This window comes from Lytechinus variegatus, chromosome 4 (genome assembly GCF_018143015.1).
Source record: "Lytechinus variegatus isolate NC3 chromosome 4, Lvar_3.0, whole genome shotgun sequence".
NCBI classification, from domain to species: domain Eukaryota; kingdom Metazoa; phylum Echinodermata; class Echinoidea; order Temnopleuroida; family Toxopneustidae; genus Lytechinus; species Lytechinus variegatus.
The window spans coordinates 11319572-11340584 of NC_054743.1; the positions used below are offsets into that span (position 1 = coordinate 11319572).

Below are 21013 nucleotides of genomic sequence, written 5' to 3' on the forward strand. Positions count from 1 at the left end.
CTCCCTCTCAATAGAAATTATGTGTACGAACTGAATATGGAGAAGACCTGGGGAGCGTTTCATTAAAGTTGTCAGCACTGACAAGTTGGCTTTCTCTGATAGTGTTACCATAGTAACAGTCAGAGGCAAGTGTCTCACAGCCAATTAAAACCAAGGATTTTACTGAAATTGTCAGCACCGACAATATAGTCAGTGCTGACAACTTTCATGAAACACCCCCCGTTTGAAGTTGGCTAAGAATGTCTCAGTGTGATATGCACAGGAACTTTAAGACAATTTGTTCTCTTAATAGTTACCACCCACTAAATACACGTGACCAGCCACCCCAAAAATAAACCAACAATGAGTCTCCAGGGAAGGTTCTCTGTAAATAGCCAAAATAATCATTTGGTCTTAAAAAAGCAAAGAGTTAGCCTACCTGAAAGAGTAATTCCTCTTCTATATTATGTCAAAATTTCAAGTTGTAAAGTTGAATAGAAACAAAGACAGAAGGGTTTCTTTGACACATTTTTTTTGGACTGCCTGGAAGTTTCACTGAAATTGCAGTGTATACATCTCATGCTCGTTTTTTCCTTAAGTGAATTTCATCTACATTTAATCAAATACTTGTATGGATTATTGTAAATCAATTCTGACAAGTAATATATATCATGTTAAAGCTTAGAATGTGCCTTTTCAAACTCAATGTTAATCTCAAAATTCATTTTTGGGTGACTTATTGTTGGTTTTCGGATGGCAGGACACATATAGCCTTTAGCCTCTTTTGAAGAAATGAATATGATATCCCTTCCTGGAAATCACAAAATGCACCATAGACAAAAGACTGCTCCTGAAGAGTATAGAATGAACATTTCCTCCGAATTTCAGGTAGGCTCTAACCATAGTTGCTTGAGTTTTTTTTATATATTTTTTTTAACTTTCATTTAGATGAATGAACATATATATTGTTTATATAAATACAACATATTTTTGCGAGTTGTCTTTTCTAGAATGCTTGTAAATGTTTGTTTCATATTAACTCAGCTTTTTTGGAAATTTTTTTAAAAAAATGTGAAGTTGCAAGTATAGAGTGCTAAAATGCAATGTCGTCTTTTTTAATTTTGTGTTTCAGTATTCTCAGGAGCATATTTTGGTATACAATGGTAAAAACGCGAACATGCCAATTTTAACATGAATAGCTTCATAGTGGTCGAGGGTATTGATATTCAACTAGCTTTATTCTCAGACCCCCAATGATCTGACCCCAACAGAATTTGAGCGGGTGGGTGGGGGGATACGTTATGTTTTCATTGTGTTCCAATGAGACATGGTTCCAAATACACAGAAGTGTAGAAAAATAGATTAAAAAAAAGTTAATATAAATTATGTTCTTTTGTGACATCATTGCTTAGTACTCTAGACAGTTTCTCATTCTAAGGAAACTATAGCAACTAGATATGGTTACCAACAAATATACTAGTTCTCCTGTTAATTGGTTTTTTTCTTTAGTATATATAGTATATATTTTTCAAGATATATTTATATTTAGATTTAAATATAACTGAATAATATGGTATTCTTCAGATACAATGTGGATACTTTCATTAGATTAGATCTGGAATGCTGAAAAGGCAAATCCACATTGATATTTGCATGAATTTTCATTTGAAAATAACGCCCCCCCCAAAAAAAAAAAAAATTATAATGACATTAATGTCGGAAAACCAGTGTGTAGATGTTTATTATTATATAAGCAACGATTTAAGAGGTATTTCAGTGTTCTTGTTTCCTTATGTGTATGTATAGATATATTTATGTCTGTGATATAAAGATTATAATTTTGAAAGCTTATCAGTCTCTAGACAGCTGAAATACATCAGTTTAGAGGAGTTTCTAAACATTTGTTTTTACTTTTAAGAGAAGGTGTAGTGAAGCCAGATGTGTTCTTATGGGACAGTCAACAAAACAGAGACAAGAGCTTTACATGTAGGTTTAAAGGACAAATCCACCCCAACAAAAACTTGATTTGAATAAAAAGAGAAAAATTCAACAAGCATAACACTGAAAATTTCATCAAAATCGGATGTAAAATAAGAAAGTTATGACATTTTAAAATTTCGCTTCATTTCACAAAACAAGTTATATGAACAAGCCAGTTACATCCAAATGAGAGAGTCGATGATGTCACTATTTCTTTTGTTTTTTATTGTTTGAAATATGAAATATTTTGATTTTCTCGTCATTGTCATGTGAATTGAAGTTTGATTCCTCCCTGAACATGTGGAATTCCATTATCTTAACATTTTGTGCTTCAGGCAAAGAGGTCCTTATCATCAAATTCGTAAAAATTGAAATATTGTATAATTCAAACAATAAAAAAAAAATAGTGAGTGAGTGACATCATCGACTCTCTCATTTTGATGTAACTGGCTCGTTCATATAACTATTTGTTAAATAGCGAAACTTTGAAAAGTCATAACTTTCTTATTTTACATCTGATTTTGATGAAATCTTCAGCATTGTGTTTGATTTTTCTCCATTAATTCAAATCAACATTTTTCTGAAGTGGACTTGACCTTTAAGTAATCTTGTGAATATTTTCAAGTGTATCAAGGCTGTTTCAGTTGTTGTTAAAATATTAATTGTGCAGCACATTGTTTTTGTGATAAATGTGATAATTCTAAATTCTACAAGTGATTAGATTTATATACTTTGCAGATGCTTAACATATATTCCTATAACCCTTTGAGTATGAATGTGTTGAATCTTAACCATTGGAGTCTGGCTGGTTTTGCTGAAACATTCATTTTTCTTATATCCCTGCATGCAAGTATGCAGGCCCAGTCTTAAATGGGTTATGTATTTTTCTTATTAGCAGGTTTCTAGCAATAGATGTACTGTATATGTTTTTTTTTAATATTATATATTTGTGTTTGTTAACTCCTTTGTAACTTTTGATGAAAAAAAATGTCTCTGCAGGGGAACAAAGCCTTATATCTCAACAAAAGAAGGTCAAAAGGGAAAAATATGAAACATGCCTGCCATGTTTAATTTATCCAATGAGAGAGTTTGCTTTCCTGGGGAATCCTAGTGGAATCATTTATGCAGATACAGACAAGCTAAGAGACAATAAAGTCTTCATGACCTGTTGGGTGTTTCATAAAGCTGTTCGTAAAATTACATACGACTGGAACATGTTCTTGGGTCAAATCAATGCTATATGGATATTGCATAGCTCAAGAAAGGATCACCAGTCTCGCGTAAAGTCATTCATATCTTACAAACAGCTTTATGAAACACCCACCTGGTGGGTGTTTCATAAAGAGAAGTTTCATAAAGCTGTTCGTAAGTTAAAGGATAACAAAACCCAAGAAGATAAGTAATCTTATTGGAAAGAGTAAAATGAGAGGAACAATTCAAAAAAAGTTTCATCAAAATCGGTTATGAAATAAGCAAGTTATGGGAGTTTGAAAACTCTTGTTGTACTTTCTATGGGCATCCTCAAATTGGCAAACGTGCATCAAAATGGCTGATTTTGTGGACAACTCTCAATTTGTTTTATACTCAAATTTTCAGATTTTCCTCATTATCTTACAAATTGCATCTTGCCTCTTTCTGAGCACAACATATGTCATGGGAAAATATAATCCACACCATATATGTCATGGTCAGGAGATAATGTGAAATATGTTAATTAAAGGGGAAAATCTGAAAATATGTGTACAAAACAAATGGAGAGTTGTCCACAAAATCAGCCATTTTGAAGCACATTTGCCAATTTGGGGATCCACATAGTAAGTACAACAAGACTTTTTAATCGTCCATAACATTTCATAACCGATTTTTATGAAACTTTTTTTAAATTGTTCCTCTCATTTTACTCTTTCCAATAAGATTGCTTCTCTTCTTGGGTTTTGGTTTCCTTTAAGAGCGACTTTAAAAAACGACTGGTGATCCTCTCTTGTGGAAAATGGTATATCCATTGGCGATTGATAAGCCCGTAAGAAAGGGACACCAGTCGTTCTTGACTTACGAACAGCTTGCCGCCCCCCGGTGGCTTTCATAGACAGATTTCCATAATACAGTGAAACTTGTATATAATACTACCAAGGGGAGATAAGAGATGTGGACTATTTTGTATGTGGTTTTTATGTGCAGGTTCCATGAATATTATGTTTAAATACGAAATACAGTAATTATCGAAAGACAAATTGTGATTATTATTGAAAATCGGCCCCTATTTAAGCCGGCTTGACTGTATAAGGCTTGGTTTAAACTGGACTGTGTGGGTGTTTCATAAAGCTGTTTGTTAAGATCAACTGGTGAACATTTCTTACGCGTTAATTAATCATCAATGAACATATCAATACTACAGGAAAGGATCACCAGTTGCTCTTAAAGTCACTCTTAACTTACAAACAGCTTTATGAAACGGCCCCAGTAAACATAACTTTATTATCTAATCATCAAAAAATTGATATACGAGATACGAGGCCTTGCCAGTCCAGCCATAGTATGCTTGTATGTTATTGAAGTAATATTGATTATAGTTTGTAAATAGTGATGAAATAAATATTTACATGTAAAACATCAGAATAATCTTGTCTTATGTTAGAATGGCGAGTCTACCTTGTAATAAGTTTGATTGACCCATAATATGAACCCCCGTTTAATTTAATTCATTTAAAGCTGTGTTGAATTATGTGTAGTTAAAGGGGAATGAAACCTTTGGAACAAATAGGCTTGTGTAGAAACAGAAAAATCAAAGAATAAGAATAAAGAAAGTTTGAGAAAAATCTGACAAATAGTGAGAAAGTTATGAGCATTTGAATATTGCAATCACTAATGCAATGGAGATCCTCATATTGGCAATGCGACAAGGATGTGTGATGTCACTGATGAACAACTTTCCCTTTGGTGGACAATAAAATACCCTCAAAATGTCTCTTTTTGCTTGTTCTTATGATGATACAAACTCTTTATCCATGATGTATTCTTAAAAAATATGTATTACATGCCCTCATGTAGACAGAACACATGATTTATGGATAGATGTGATAAAAGAGGCAATTCTAGTGAAATATATACTACAGTAATGGGGAGAGTTGTTCACAAGTGACATCACACATCTTTGTCGCATTGCCAATTTGCTATCTCCATAGCATTAGTGATCACAATATTCAAATGCTCATAACTTTCTCATTATTTGTCCGATTTTTCTCAAACTTTCGTTGATCTGTTTCTTTGATTTTTCTGTTTTCACACAAGCTATCTTGTTCCAATGGTTTTATTCTCCTTTAAGTATAACACAATCTAAGACTGTAGAGCTGCAAGCAGCACATTTGGCACACTCTGAGGAACAAAAAATCCACTTATTCAAGAGTGAAGATATAACAGTGTAAATTAAGGAAATATGCAAATGTGGACAAGTCTTTACGTATCTGGTCTCCCATAGTTTTAGCAGTCTTAAACTTTAATTGGTTTTTGGATTACAGGTTACTGGAATTAAATGGAAACATCTGAACAGGGACTTCATCATCGCACCATGATATCATTTCTATCACCACTATCATCATTACCAGCACCTTCATCATCATTACCATCATCTTCACCATCTTCACCATCGTCATCACCATCATCATCACCATCATCATCATTACCATCATCACTATCATCATCACAGAGCTGCCAAGTAGTATGGATTTTCAGTATTTAGTACTGAAAAATGAGAAGAATACTCATGGTTTCATGCAAAATACTGATTTCTACAATTTCAGTTTTATGTGTTGTCCTACGGTATTTCTTTGAAAATACTGATTTCCTTGCCAAAATACTGATTTTCAGCCTCGAAAATACTGAAATGTTCTTTTTCAGGTTGGCAGCTCTGTCATCATCACCAGCACCTTCATCATCATCATCATCACCATCATCATTATCATCATCACCATCATCATTATCATCATCACCATCATTATCATCATCACCATCATCATTATCATCATCACCATCATCATTATACTTTCAATGTATATTGTACTTCTTCTGGGGATATCAAGATTACTTAGCCTTCACACAAAATAACTTTATTTTCTGTTTGGAAAAGGATTCCAAATTAATTAATTGGCCATTTTTAAAATGATATCTGTCATAGATGTAGCTTTCAGCAGATGACCTCCAATAGAATTCACATGCCAGCATATATCACTCACACAGACATGAAAGTAAAACTAGAACGATACACAATAACCATGACAACACCTATTGATTAGATTAAAACTGTCTGGAAGAGAATTTTAATGCACACTATACATATCTAGGAAGAATAAAACTCATAGTTTACCTAAACAATACCAGTCATTTTAATTTATCAGAAACTAACCCATCAATGTATGTATCTTATTTACGAGCCCAACATTGATTTAGAGAAGGAAAATGATATCGATAATAAATAATTCAACAAGAGTTTTTTCATTGATATATCATCTGAACTTACAAGATACATGAAACTGCTCATTCATGCAATATTGCTAAGTTTACACTACTAACTTGTTTCATACTTTCATACTATCTAGCAAATAATGAGATTCATTTGTATGCGAGTTATTTGAAAGAAAATATCAATTTGTTAATTATAAACTGAAATGTTGATCTCTTAGAAAGTTTTAAATGACAGAAAGGATCACAGAGATTCTATTATTTTATCAGGTAATTTTCATGAGATGTTGTAATTTTCTACTCCATTTAAAGCTGCAGGAGTACATCAGTTGGAAAGTATATGACCATTATTATACAAATACAAAGGTAATTTAGAAGAAGGGAACATCTTATTTTACAAGAAATGATTGGTCATATCCACAATAGCTAATGAAAGACTACTAAATTAATACCACACTACATAATTGTATTGGAAAATTGAATCAGAATAAACTTGAAATAATTTATTAAAATGAGAAAAAAAGTAAATCTACTTTTGATTGTCAAGCCTTACTCTCTTGAATAGTCTGATGTTTAATACATGATTTCATTTCCATCACAATGAAGGTTGTATATAAATTTTCATTTATAATCATAAGACTTGAATATTGCTATGAAGTTATGCAATGAAGACCAGATATGTAGAAAAGACAAAATTTATTTTACCTTCTCAAAATTAAGTCAAATTGTATACATTTACACCAAGTATGATTTCACAATGAGAAAAACTTTTTTTTCAGAGTATTTCAGAAGGAAGATTATAACTGCAACATTGAGAAAATGACTAAAAGTTGACAGTGTCAATTGGCTGTATGCCTTTTTGAAAGAAATGACTATTATCTCTCCTGACTTAATCTACTTTCAATAAGATCCTTTAACAGTATTCAGAATCTTAAGTTAAACCATCATTGACATTCCTAATAAAAAATACAATGACAAGCATATCATTCTTACCAGATATTCACTCTCCTATTATCACAATTTTCTTTTCCCAGACTTTTGACATACATGTATTTCTGATAAAACTCGCTGATTATTGTACCTTTGCCTATATTACAAGCAACAATCAATCTACATTCTCCACTCATATCGTCTTCCAGAATATTGATATTATTGCTTCATTATACACTATCAGGAATCAGAAATGATCATATCTATCGCTATAAGCAAATTCTGTTATTGTAACATTTGATACAATGATGTTGCTTTACTGTAATAAATACTGTAACATCATAAAACCCACTTCTGATAACACAAGTACTTCAGTCATACCAACAAAACTGACTCCAGACCGATCAAAGTAATTACATTATTTTAAATGGCATACCATCGAGCGGTTTGGAGTCAGAATTATTGGTGAGACTGCAGCGAGACTTGGTTCAGTGATATTCCTTGCTGCACAATTTTATTCTTCAGAAATAAAATATAAGAATAAAACGTAAAATTATAGTTTTATTTTTAATGAAGAAAAAAAAACTCTTGAAAATAAGCAAGTGGACAAATAAAATTCCTTTTGCACAATTTACTGTGAAGTGTTGATTTGTATATAGCTACATAAATTGTAAGAGATCACCCAAAATCAGATGACTTGTTCTTTACCAGTGGTGTGAGTGACATTACTTGTCTAATAAACTAAACATATCTTATTTACAATTTCATTGATGGAAAGAAAAAATGTATGATTTTATCTAAAAGTATATAAAAATCTAATTGAAATATCAAAGAGTTGAAGATTAAGATATTTCTCTGTACATGAAGAAGTTCATTTTATCAGTTTTAAATTAGATAAAAAGATGACAAGTTTATTACAATGCCTGTTATGTAATTGTTTGATAGTGTCAGGCAAGAAGTTATGAAAGAAAAGCTTGCTGTAATGTCAGGCAAAACTTGGCTTATTCTTTGCCACTACATGCAAGTCTTATGCATTCATTATAATGCTGCTATGCAGAGTGTCAGTATAATAACCGACAACATTAAAATGAAATATAATATACAAAGTCTAGTTATCTACAATATTGTTTTTTGCACTTCACGATCAAAACAAAAAAAAGGTTTAATTCATAAAAACATAAACATACTACAAATTAAATTGCAACATTTAGTAAGCAATAGTAATAATAAATTAATCAAAATGTACATTTCCTTCATTCAACATACACTATCAACAAAAATCACTGCATATTTTTAGCCAGATATATCAGAATACATGATTTGTTCTCTGCATACCCCTTTGCATTTTTTATTCAAAAAGAGAAATCACTTCACTGGGTGCATTATCAAAAATTTATTGTACCCCTACATTAAGCAGATATTATGCAATGAATTAACAGTAATAAATACTATATTTAAAAGTATTTTCCTTCAAATCATATGCATACTTTATTCTATTTTTTCATGATTTATTATTTTTTTATAAATACAACAATCTAGTAAATAGTACTTGTGTTATTGACATAAAAAAGTCCAACAAGACAGTACTGCCAAGGCATGTTTTCATTTTTTCTTTGCTCTATTACAGACACAGTCACATAAGTTCAATTGATTAAATAATAAATAAATAGATTTAAAGATGAATTATTTCAATTTTGTCCAAGATAAAGAGACTGTCAGTAATAACTACAATATTAAGTTTGATAGTACTATAGATAGAGTCAATATTTCAATATATATATTTTTGTCAGGTATGCTAGTTTATCATTCCTACCTAAAAACAAGATGTGTATCATAAATCATAAGCATGCAAACATCAGCTCAATTGAAAAGAAATTTCAAATCCAATAATTGCATCAGCCACCGCCTACCTTATCTCCATGCATTACTTTTCATATCCATCTCTCGTATTTTGTTGACATAATTGAATTATTAAAAAGGAATCAACCAAATTTTCATCACTTTAGAGGTAAAGCCACTCAGTATGAATTTCATTCATTTAATTTTCAAACCATACAAAAACTTTTGTTGGGGCAGAATGCATGTATTGCTTCTTGTTGTATTTTTTCAGTGTCTGGTGATGTTTGACAAAAACATCTGAAAATTCTACAGATCAATAAAGCAGTTATGTATATATTCACTGCTCATTCAAACTGAGTATTCTTCAAATGTATATTAAGCATGTACATGCATTGTTAGAGTAAATTGGATAGCTGGTTTAAAACCAATTCATGTTTCAACACTTTGGGTGGAAATTTTTTTTATCACAAACTTCAATGATTACAACAGAATTCAATCCACTGCCAGTCATTAAATTCTTGTCTGATATATGGTCCAAACAAAAGACGATGAAAATCGTGGCAGAAATGATAAACTAGCAATTAATATTCTGATTGACTTGCTACGTAATAAGGGTGGGGCCTAGAGGTTGGGTGTGGGTGGGAGGGATTGTACGGCAAGGGGTAGGGGAGGGGGGTAAGGTGGGCAGGGTTTTTAAGAAGTAGTACTTCTTTAGCCTTGTGCACAGTTAGGGCAAATAATATCTTCGCCTTCCGTCACAAAGCACTCGTTCACCAGTGAGACTTGACAACGTTTGCAGTTGAAGCATTTGTTGTGCCAATTTCTCTGCTCAAAACAGACGTATTTAGTTCCGCCTTGACCTGGGGGGAAAAAAAGAAATGAAACGAAAAATCAATATTACATTTGCTTGTGTGTAGAATGCCTCGATCAAGCTGGTATAATGAAGAAAAACATAAAGAGCATGATTTTTTTTTAAATATTTGCTCGTCTTTATCCCCTTCTGTCAATGTGTTAATGTATATCTGTCTGGATCTCCCTCTTTCAATCCACCTGACTAAGATGAAAAAGTATCATTATTAGTGATATTAACATTCCAGGGGGGGGGGTGGTAAAAAAACCCAGACATGTTACTACGTAGTGTCAATACTTGGCTCACACTTCTAATTAAGTAGCCTTTGAACCCTTTGAGTAATAACTGTCACAATTAAAACTAACTAAATATTGGGTTCATCCAATATCCAACAATCAATGGGTATCTCTGATTCTTCAGTGAAACCAAGCCAAGGTACTAGGGGTGTGAGTGGTCACAAATAAAAAGATCTGAAAAAAGCTGAGGAGTGGTGAAAAAGTCTGCAATAGAACGAGCTCCCATTCTTTTTGTACGGAGGAAAGCCAAAAAAGCTAAAATTAAGCTGAAAATCAAAACAAAAAAATCTGAAATCCGACAAAAATCTTAACTCTCCCACCCCTGTAGGTACTTACCAACAATGGGTTGCTTGCACTCCGAACACTTCCTGGCGTACCTCTCTCCGAAGCAATCAGCGCAGAGTCTCTTATCATCTCTGACAGTGAAGCGAGTATTGTACAGAGACTTGCCACACTCGGCGCAACCAAAGCATTCTCTGTGCCAAGGCTCATTCTTGTACTGAAGTCCACCGGTAGAGATGATCTATGAGAAGAAAAATACAAAATGGGATGATAATACCAAGATCAGACCTTGGATACACTGCTAATAATTAGGTGTTCCATACATGAAACACCAAGCTAATATATATGTTGAATTCTTGTTTTTGTTACAGTGAAACCCTTGGTCCTCACTTCAAAATCTTAAACAATTTGAGATGGGTCAATAATCTGTTCCAAATTCGTGTTGATTTGAAAGAAGAAGAATACACCCTTCCTGTTCAACTACTAGATGATGGGGAATTTATTTGCTCTTTAGTAAGGCATTGCCCCTCAATTAAAGATCCCTCTGTAGATCTGTCAGTCTGCTGGTTCATTATCTCTATTATGCTTTCTGAGAACTTGGGAAAAATCAATAACACTAATAATTTAAAACAAAAGAATCAGATACTAAAGTTCATGACAATGCCCCTATTCTCTATGATGAACAGCAAGGCAATTAATGCACAAGATAACGCTTCAAGCTCTGTTCTCTAACATTTGTATTAATCACATTCAAATTATATTTCTGTTGAGAAGTTTAAAAATCTAATCAACACCCTTCTTTCTAATTCTTGATTCTCTTTGCCCCAGTCTACAGAGTGAATTTGGCATTTTTAAAGTCACGCCATAGCTATTTGTATACCAGTAGCAGAATGTAGTTGAGGGCAAGGAAGACAGGTGGAGTCAATCGAATATATTCACTTAATGTATTCATGTATCCACTTAATAGCTCCTGGTATATACCTGTCTGCATGCTTGAGTACCCACCCTAGATTGTATTGTTCCATTGTGGTGGCACCGGGGGAGGGGGGTCACTCGACCCAAAAAGTGGTGGGGGTGTGCCGCAGGCGAGACAAAAAACGGGGGCCTTGGAGCGGGCTTATTGTAAAAATGAGGGCCCTCGGAACGGGCTTCGGAACTACAAATGTTTGTGAAAATGGGGGTCCTTGGAACGGATTGCCAGCGTGTGAGTGCGTATACTTCCGGGGGTGGCACTTTGTTTCATACAGTAGGTCAGTGGTTGGTGTAGGATTGTTGGTGCTCAAGCATGCAGACAGGGTATATTTAATTTTATTGATGTATGTACTACATTTATGTATTATTTTGATGTATTTATAGTTTGTGAATGATTATTATCATTTTTTTTTAAATGCATTTTTTGTTAAGAGTCTGAGGAAATTTTTTTGTGTTTTTATACATGAAAATAAAATGAAGTGAATAAAGCTAAAGATCACCCTCACGTACCTTGCCACATCCAGCGCACTTGGTACCGAAGGTCTCCTCGTAGCATGAACTGCAGTAGATGTTATCTTCCTTGGGTACGAAGCTCCCTCCTCCGATATGTTTATCACAAACCTTGCATCGGAAACACTTGTCATGCCATTCCTTGCCCTGGAAACCAAGCCGTTTCATTCCTAGCAAAAAACAATAAAATTGGATGGTATTTAGCGAAAAAGTATATGGCTTCCATTGAATATTAGATTTGAAATTTCAATGAAAAATGCGAGAAATCCAAAGAGATGCGCTCTCATCTGGTAAATTGCCAATTTGTCTACTGCCAACTTGTCCACTCATCACATGGTCTACCTTCATTTAGTCTAATGCATTCCATCCATCAACATTTCTTCTAGCAACCAGTTAGTCCAATAACCATTTGGTCCAATCATCACTTTATTTAGTCTATGACTATTTCGTATCATAACCAGTTAGTCTAATACAAATTTTATTTTCATCGTTTCACCCAAATAACATTTAGTCCGGCCAAGTAGACCAAATGGTACATGGACTAAATGGCCAAATCGGACCAACTGGTTATTAGACAAAAATGGTGAGTGGACGAAATGGCATTTAGACCATGTGGATAGTGGACAAACTGATGGTAGACCAAATGATAGTAGACAAGTTGGTAATTAGACGAATTGGCATTAGACCAATTGGAAATAAACCCTCTCATTCTATCAGGTGACGTTAATAGGTCTCTCAAATTATCATGGTTTGGACTACAAATAGAACTGAAATACAAGAAAATCCAGAAGCTGATCTGAGATATGGAGATGTGATATCAATACAGACGATGCGATGATGAAATGAACAGTCAAATAAAGAATAATACTCTCCTTTTCTCTTTGTCGGCATAAAACATGACTGTTTTTACATGTATTTCATCCATAAGTGCTTCAAAATCAATGAACAAGTCAGAGATTGATGCGAATCACTTGCATGTGTGGGTAACTCATGTTACTCATATTCCTATTAATGAATTTCATGGGAGCAAGGGGCCTGCATCAGAAGAACAAGCAGTTTTCAGGGGTGTGGCACACGGAGTTGGGTGTGACATAGAGTCACCCTTGAATGTCTTGTTACACGGTGAATAGAAGCCATCATCGTATTGATCAAGTCATGCTAAAAGGACACGCACTCGCTACAGCGTACTAATCAATAAGACTCTAAGTCATACTTTTTAAAAGCGGGCTCAGCAGTCAGTCAAAATAAGTTTCCATGGTAATTACTGAGCAGCAAATTTACCTTTGTCATTAGTCTACATGAAACAGACCCCTTGATTTCTCACATGATTCTCAACTATAGATTTAAATCTCTTGCTATGAAAATACATTTGAAAATACTAAATGGAAAATGAAATAGTGAAATGTAGATATAGTATCTCTTCAATTATCAAAACCAATGCAATCACAAACAGACATCTATCAAGTAACAACTTACTACTCCTCTATAATGAGAAACATATCTAGACATCTTGCAAAATTTAATTCACCTGTCTTTAAAAAAAACTTCACTAAAAATTTCAAATATTCACATGTACATTTTCTTCACTAATGTATCTGTCCTTCTTGTTTATTACATTGGCAGACTTTATAGTAGGCCAACATTTTGTCTATTGATCTGTGTGCAAAGAAAATTTCAAGTAGGACTTCAAAGTTAGGATAAATAAACAGACAGAAGGACGAATGGACTGACGGATTGAATGATAGATAAGTAGATCGATAGAGAGAGAGAGAGAGATGGGCATACCAAAAAGTGTGTTGCATCGGGTGAGTGTACCGCGAGTCCAACTCAACTATCTGTGCATGCACTTATCATCCGCAGCCTCTACCATATAACCATGTACATTAATCACAAAACACCCATAATTATCAGCTTTTAAAACACTCATATCTTCTTCAGTTTAACTTTATAAGAAACTCTGCTGTACAAGAACTGTTTGTTTCTAGTTTTCTGGCCAATTTTGTTTGAAAATAACCTGTTTATCGATGTTAACACAAGCCAAAACACCCTCCCTATACACACGTTTCTACAAATTTATTAATGTACAAAGATAAGACGTTTTTTGTGATTGGTTCGGAGTGTTTCTGAAAGCAAAAACCACTTAAAACGTTTCTTGAAAGAATACAAGTTCTAGTTTGGACCTTTCTATCCCGGCTTTTCATTGGCTCCACAGAATGATTCTGGCCAATATCCTCAATGTAGTTTATTATACATCTGGCTAAGAGCAGCCGAGAAAGAGAACCTCTCCTTGATGCCAATTTGAATTTCATGCAAATGTTTCAAAATAATGAACAATTAATTGCAAAAAGAAATTGTTCAATATCTTCATACATATGCTATATACAGTACTTTTGATATGTTTTTCATGACCGTTTTACTACTTAAATGAAAAATTCTGAAATAATATTATTAATCAGTACATGATTTATTCCTTGAAATTTAGAAAAATACCAATCTACATGTAGATTGTCCCAGCGCACACCTCGCGAGCATCGCACATGATGACCTTCAAGTACATGGATGCAACAAAGCAGGCGAAACCTATTGACATTAGATAAATAGATTAGATAGATAAATAGATAGATATAGAGGGAGAAAAAAACTGGAGAGAAAAATAGAGATAAAGAGAAGGGGCGGGAGAGGATTGAAAAGCAAAACAAAAAACAAAAAATAAATCAGGACAATGGGTTCTGTTATGATAAGATATTCTTTTCTGGGGAGGAGGGAGGGAAGGGGGTGTGTTTAATATTCAAAGGAAAAGTAAACATATAATTTGTATATAACAATTAATCCATAGGGAATGTAATACAACTTAGTCATTGTATGAGGGTAAGTGTGCATGTGCATGGTGCTGCGGCAAGCAAACCTATGAGTGAAAAAGATAATGAAACAGGAAAAATAAAAAATCCTTGATGTATTCAATAATTTTTAATTCACTACTCATTAAAATATATCCCATAAGCAAAATACAGCGCCAATTATCCCCATAATCCAAGGAAAAGCACCACCATCATCATTATCGTCATCATCATCATCAGTATTTCATTACGGTGGTTACTTTCAGTGTGAACTTTCTACCATGGGATATTGATACAATATTACACCTGTCCATCAGGCACTAATTTTACCACTGATAACGGAAGTGATATGACAATAGTTTTAATATTTAAGCCATGAAAACTCACTAGAGTTGGAATCCCTTCAACTCTGGTCAGCCACCCCACCTCCCCTCCCCTTAAAATAATTCACCACTAAAAAGTTTTGGGTAACAACTGAATCAATCTATTTAAGATAAAGAATGAACATAAATATCATAATTTGATTTATTTCCTAGTTGAAATACCCCTAAAAGAAAGTTGATGTCTAATCAGCAAAACCAGGCCAAAGTTACATTCATGTCAATTTTTTCTACACGTATGTCCTTTGAGAAAATGTGAAATGGTCAAATCGGATTTGACATTATTCAAGAGATGTTTGTAACCCAAAAGTGAGGTTTATCAGAGATAAAATAGGAAAAAACCTTAATGTTGTACTACTAACAATCCTTGATTAGAATCTGAATTAAAAAGGTCAAACATCATTAGTGTACGAATATAAGAAAAAAAGACCCAATACCATTCTAAACTTAACATTTTTCACTTTAATATTTATGATTTTAGTTAGGGGACATAAAAATGGTAGATCATAATTCAAGAAGCCAGGAAGAATGGTATGAAATATCCAATAAATGATTAATTGTTCTGCATGAGATATAATCATGGTTTTGATTGATAACAAGTGTACAGCACAAAACTTAGAATGAATTTTTATGAACAACTTTTCATACTTTCACAAAATCATGAACTTTTCAAGAATGGCAAAGTACTCTGAGTGACGAACTTGACCAAAATCTGAAAATGGAGTATTCAAAGATTGGAATGACAATGTATGGAATTTATCAAGACAAACATCTCTTCATGTTTAAACAATGGGAGAGAAAAAAGAGATAAATTGTAATGTGTAAGTTTTAACACACTAAACACAAAACAAAAATGAGGTATCAACATGCCTACAAAACCACCCAGAAATTGTTTTATAGTCAATAAAATAGGTTGGAGGGGAATTATAATTGAACTAGACATGCTAATATTATATTTTATGTTATTATTACTCTCTGATAATTTGGATAGGAAGATAGGAGGGTATATATAAAACATCCCCTAAACATTAATTTGTAAAGAACTGGATAGTTTACTTCTTTAATTGCATCTGATTTACTTCACATATTGCCCAGCAAGATGATGTAAATTTTCTTCCTTGACTAAAGCTGATTTGGCAATTGTGTTTAGCAGCAGTTAGATATCTTTAAGTCATTTTGAAATATGAAATATTGGATGAATTTATTTTAAAAAGATGTATACTCATGCATTAAGAAATACTTTCTTAACCTGCTTTGATGAAAAGTGTGATTACATCATTTGACAATCATTAAGAACTGATTGTCACATATATTTCACATATTGGTGATGATAGTTTATCAAAATAATTAAATACATGCTCCAATGTTTATCTCTACTTTGCAAAAGGGTCTGGAAATTGAATTTATAAACTTTTCTTTAAATTCTATTACAAAATTTAAAATGAAAAAAAAAAAACATAACGAAGGGGATTAAAACACACGCAAAAGTTAGTGCTTTCCTATGAGTTTCGCAAGGCGCAATGCAAAAATAGTGAAAAATCATGTTACCTTCGCCAGCCTGACCTAAACGAACAAAAATGACAGGTAATCTAGTCACACAGACATGTAACAATGACATTTTCTAGTGAGTGCATAAACAATAACAATGTGACAAAGTGAATGTGCATGACTATAAAAAGCAATGGTTATATGTTCTTGCATTTTTGACATAATAATAATATGCAACATTTATATAGCGCATAAAACAATGCTTCTAACTGCTGCATACTATTATGCTTTTAGCATGGTTATCCTGATCAGATGCATAAGCATTCAAGGAATTTCTTCCTACTGGGTAACCATTTACTACACCTGGGTAGAGAGTGGCAAATGTATATAACTGCCTTGCCAAAGGATGCGAGTGCTGCAATGGGATTTGAACCCTGGACCAGAGGCTTATCTACCAAGCCACAATCACTTCTATTATTATCATTATTGCATAAAGATCTCTAAATAAAGATCATTATACAATGTATCAGTGAATTAATCGTGTCAGAATTTCGTCCTACTGGGTAAATCATTCTTAGCTGGTAGTCAGTACATTAAAAAAACCTTGCTATTGCTTCAGTCACAACAATGGAAAAGACTCCAAACCGACCAATGATATGTCATTGAGAATAATGTAATAACTTTGATCAGACTGGAGTCAGTTTCACAGATGTGACTGGGGCTAATCAGTGAGGGTAAATGTTGATGATACTTTCTGATATAAATTAATACATTATCAGATTACATGATGTCATTAATTGTAATAATTCATCCATGAATATTAATAGATCACTCTGCTATGTAACATTGTAATTAAAAAAAAAATTGAGCAGTAAGCTAAAATATTGCAAGCTGGAAAATCAATTGCAGAGGGAAAAAAGGTTAAATATCTGTTAATCAAAGAACATATATACTAAATGTGCTTACTGTGTTAAGAATAAACAAGTAATTATTTCATTTGCTATAATGATCTTGTGAAATGGTATTATCAAAGCAACACGTCCATTAAATATTATAGCCAGTTAAGTGTATAGTTTAAGAAATGCAGAAGTAATGAGGCATCCGGAGAGAAAAAATTGTTGGAAATATATACATATAATTTTTTTATACCGAGGTTTTTTTACCTAACTGCTAAGAAAGCACAAATGTCTGTGAGCAAGCAACCAGGGGACCAACGGCTTAAGGTCCTCTCTGAGGGACTTGGGCACTAGCGCACCACGGGGGAATCGAACCCGGGTCACCGGAATCCAAAACCCCTGCTCTACCAACTGAGCTATCGCTTCTTTTTTTAAATTACAGATTGATTGACAATATAAAAGGTGATAGAAATCGTGCAAATCAAAATCTTCTTGAGGCAAGCTTCTCACAACTGTATCTCCCTAATGATACCTAAATAATCCCTAGGTACTGCCTAGGTGCCAAATTTTTTCACTGCAAGGGAAAATTACAACTGGTCAATCAAGGAATTTATATTGTTGGAATTCTATCATTATAAACCCTCTCACTTCACAGCAGACATGTTGAGATATACTTTGTCTGTTAACAATCTTCTGTGAAGCACCAGACAAGGTGGAAGATGCCTTCGTACCTCGCGCTTCACTACCTTTGAATTTTGGCTGTCACCTGAGAGGATAATATAACCAATTTAATATGGAGGATATACCCCGCTATGATCTCAACAACTCCCCCTAACAGTCATATGCCCACATGTCATCCCTACCCGTCAGTGTGTGCGTGGGATGGAGGGAGTCGTCTGGCTTCGCGTGATTCAAGGAATTCCTTGCATTCTCACCAAGTTTCTTTAGTCTTTCCCTCATCTGGTAAGAATGTTGTTGAACCCTAAACACATACTGACATACCATCTGTGATGATATTACCTTCTATTACTATCACGATACATCATCCACATTTCAACTGATTTGTTTGTATATTGACTCCCAAGAATGCTAGACTTAAAAAAAGATTTCTGTATTGTATTGACAGAAAAATATTTCCTATCTTTGAATATGAAAGAAAGAGGCATGTCTGATAGCAATTCAAATTGAATAAATTTGAAGATAAAATTATAAGCCCTAATTCCATATTTAACTCAAGGAGAATACTAGCATGTGAATTACTTTATCTATCAGGAGCATTAGTTTGTCACTTTAAATCCGATCACATACTCTGTCTTGTCTTGAACAAATGATCAAGTATTATCATTTGGGGGGGGGGTGTTATGGGGATGCATATTTTTTCATCATTAGAATTCAGTCCTTCAACTCAATGGGATTGGGAAAATTTGAAACATTTATTGCTGTTATGGCAGCTAAGATGTTAAATTACAAACATTATCCCACAGGAATCCTAAAAAAATATTTCAAAGATGTTATTCCATGGTACAAGATCTACATATTTAGGTAGAGAATGACAAATTATTAGTCGAGGATTGGTATAGGAAATGGTAGAGGATTGGTAGAGGACTGGTAGAGGATTGGTAGAGGGTTGGTAGGGGATTGGTAGAGGATTGGTAGGGGATTGGTAGAGGGTTGGTAGAGGGATTGGTAGGGGATTGGTAGGGGGTTGGTAGGGGATTGGTAGGGGATTGGTAGAGGATTGGTAGAGGGATGGTAGGGGATTGGTAGAGGGATGGTAGGGGATTGGTAGGGGATTGGTAGGGGATTGGTAGAGGGTTGGTAGAGGATTGGTAGAGGATTGGTAGAGGATTGGTAGGGGATTGGTAGGGGATTGGTAGGGGATTGGTAGAGGATTGGTAGAGGGTTGGTAGAGGGTTGGTAGAGGATTGGTAGAGGATTGGTAGAGGGTTGGTAGAGGATTGGTAGGGGATTGGTAGGGGATTGGTAGAGGGTTGGTAGAGGATTGGTAGAGGATTGGTAGGGGATTGGTAGGGGATTGGTAGAGGATTGGTAGAGGATTGGTAGGGATTGGTAGAGGGTTGGTAGAGGGTTGGTAGAGGGTTGGTAGAGGGTTGGTAGGGATTGGTAGGGGATTGGTAGAGGATTGGTAGAGGGTTGGTAGAGGATTGGTAGAGGATTGGTAGAGGGTTGGTAGAGGGTTGGTAGAGGATTGGTAGAGGATTGGTAGAGGATTGGTAGAGGATTGGTAGAGGATTGGTAGAGGGTTGGTAGAGGATTGGTAGAGGATTGGTAGAGGGTTGGTAGAGGATTGGTAGAGGGTTGGTTGAGAGTTTGGAGAGGGTTGGTAGGGGATTGGTCGGGGATTGGTAGAGGGTTGGTAGGGGATTGGTAGAGGGTTGGTTGAGGGTTGGGAGAGGGTTGGTAGGGGATTGGTAGGGGATTGGTAGAGGGTTGGAAGGGGATTGGTAGAGGGTAAGTTGAGGGTTGGGAGAGGGTAGGTAGGGGATTGGTAGAGGGTTGGTAGGGGATTGGAAGAGGTCTGGTAGAGGGTTGGTAGAAGATTGGTAGGGAATTGGTGGAGTAGGGGATTGGTAGGAGATTGGTGGAGGTTTTTGGTAGAGGGTTGGTAGAGGATTGGTGGGGAGATGATAGGTAATATGTACGGGGTTGGGATTGAAATATAGATGGGTGCATTGGTAGATTAAAGATTAGTCAATGACATTTATTCTGACACAAGTTTAGGAAAGAATTAGTCAGTTAATAGGCCCTTATTATTACACTGGTCTTGTTTACAGCAACATTATTATGTAGACTGCATTCATCAATGTCAGTAGATGATCCTTTGGTAATCTATAAAATATAAACAATATCCCAGAACCTTCTTGGATTAGAACATACCAGGCTTTATTAATTCTCCACATGCTTGACAGTTCTTTGCCAAGTTCTTCTCATAACATTGGAGGCAGCAGAGTTGTCCATCCCAGTTACCAAAGGCCTTGTCTGCAAGAGATGCCTTACACATAGAACATGTGTAGCGGGCTTCAAAGCATGTCTCGTGATAGTGCTTCGACTTGAAAATGAGATCCTATGGTAAAAAATATAATTAACAAAAGCCATCATAACTATTAAATGAATATACGATTAATAACATAAACAATTGGGGATATAATCATTAGATGGACTTCATCAACTTTACATTCTCATCTTATCCAATTAAAAACATGTCTTTTTTATCTCAATAATGACTGATTTCAAAATTCCTATTCCTGAATGGATGTGGCTGAGGACATTCCTAGTCTAATCAGAATTTCTTCCTTTT

General features: G+C 34.5%; 1 protein-coding gene across 1 annotated transcript in view; it reads right to left on the reverse strand.

The window, feature by feature from the left end:
- Positions 1–6244: 6244 nt before the first annotated feature.
- LOC121413386 (prickle planar cell polarity protein 3-B-like) overlaps positions 6245–21013 on the reverse strand; it is a 60101-nt gene continuing 45332 nt past the window's right edge. Inside the window, exons 7-10 of the mRNA XM_041606182.1 lie at positions 20593–20779; positions 12094–12263; positions 10666–10852; positions 6245–10043 (exon numbers count right to left, since the gene is read on the reverse strand). Coding sequence (XP_041462116.1) covers positions 9895–10043; positions 10666–10852; positions 12094–12263; positions 20593–20779 — 693 coding nt within the window. The 3' untranslated portion in view covers positions 6245–9894. The remainder of the gene's footprint in view (positions 10044–10665; positions 10853–12093; positions 12264–20592; positions 20780–21013) is intronic.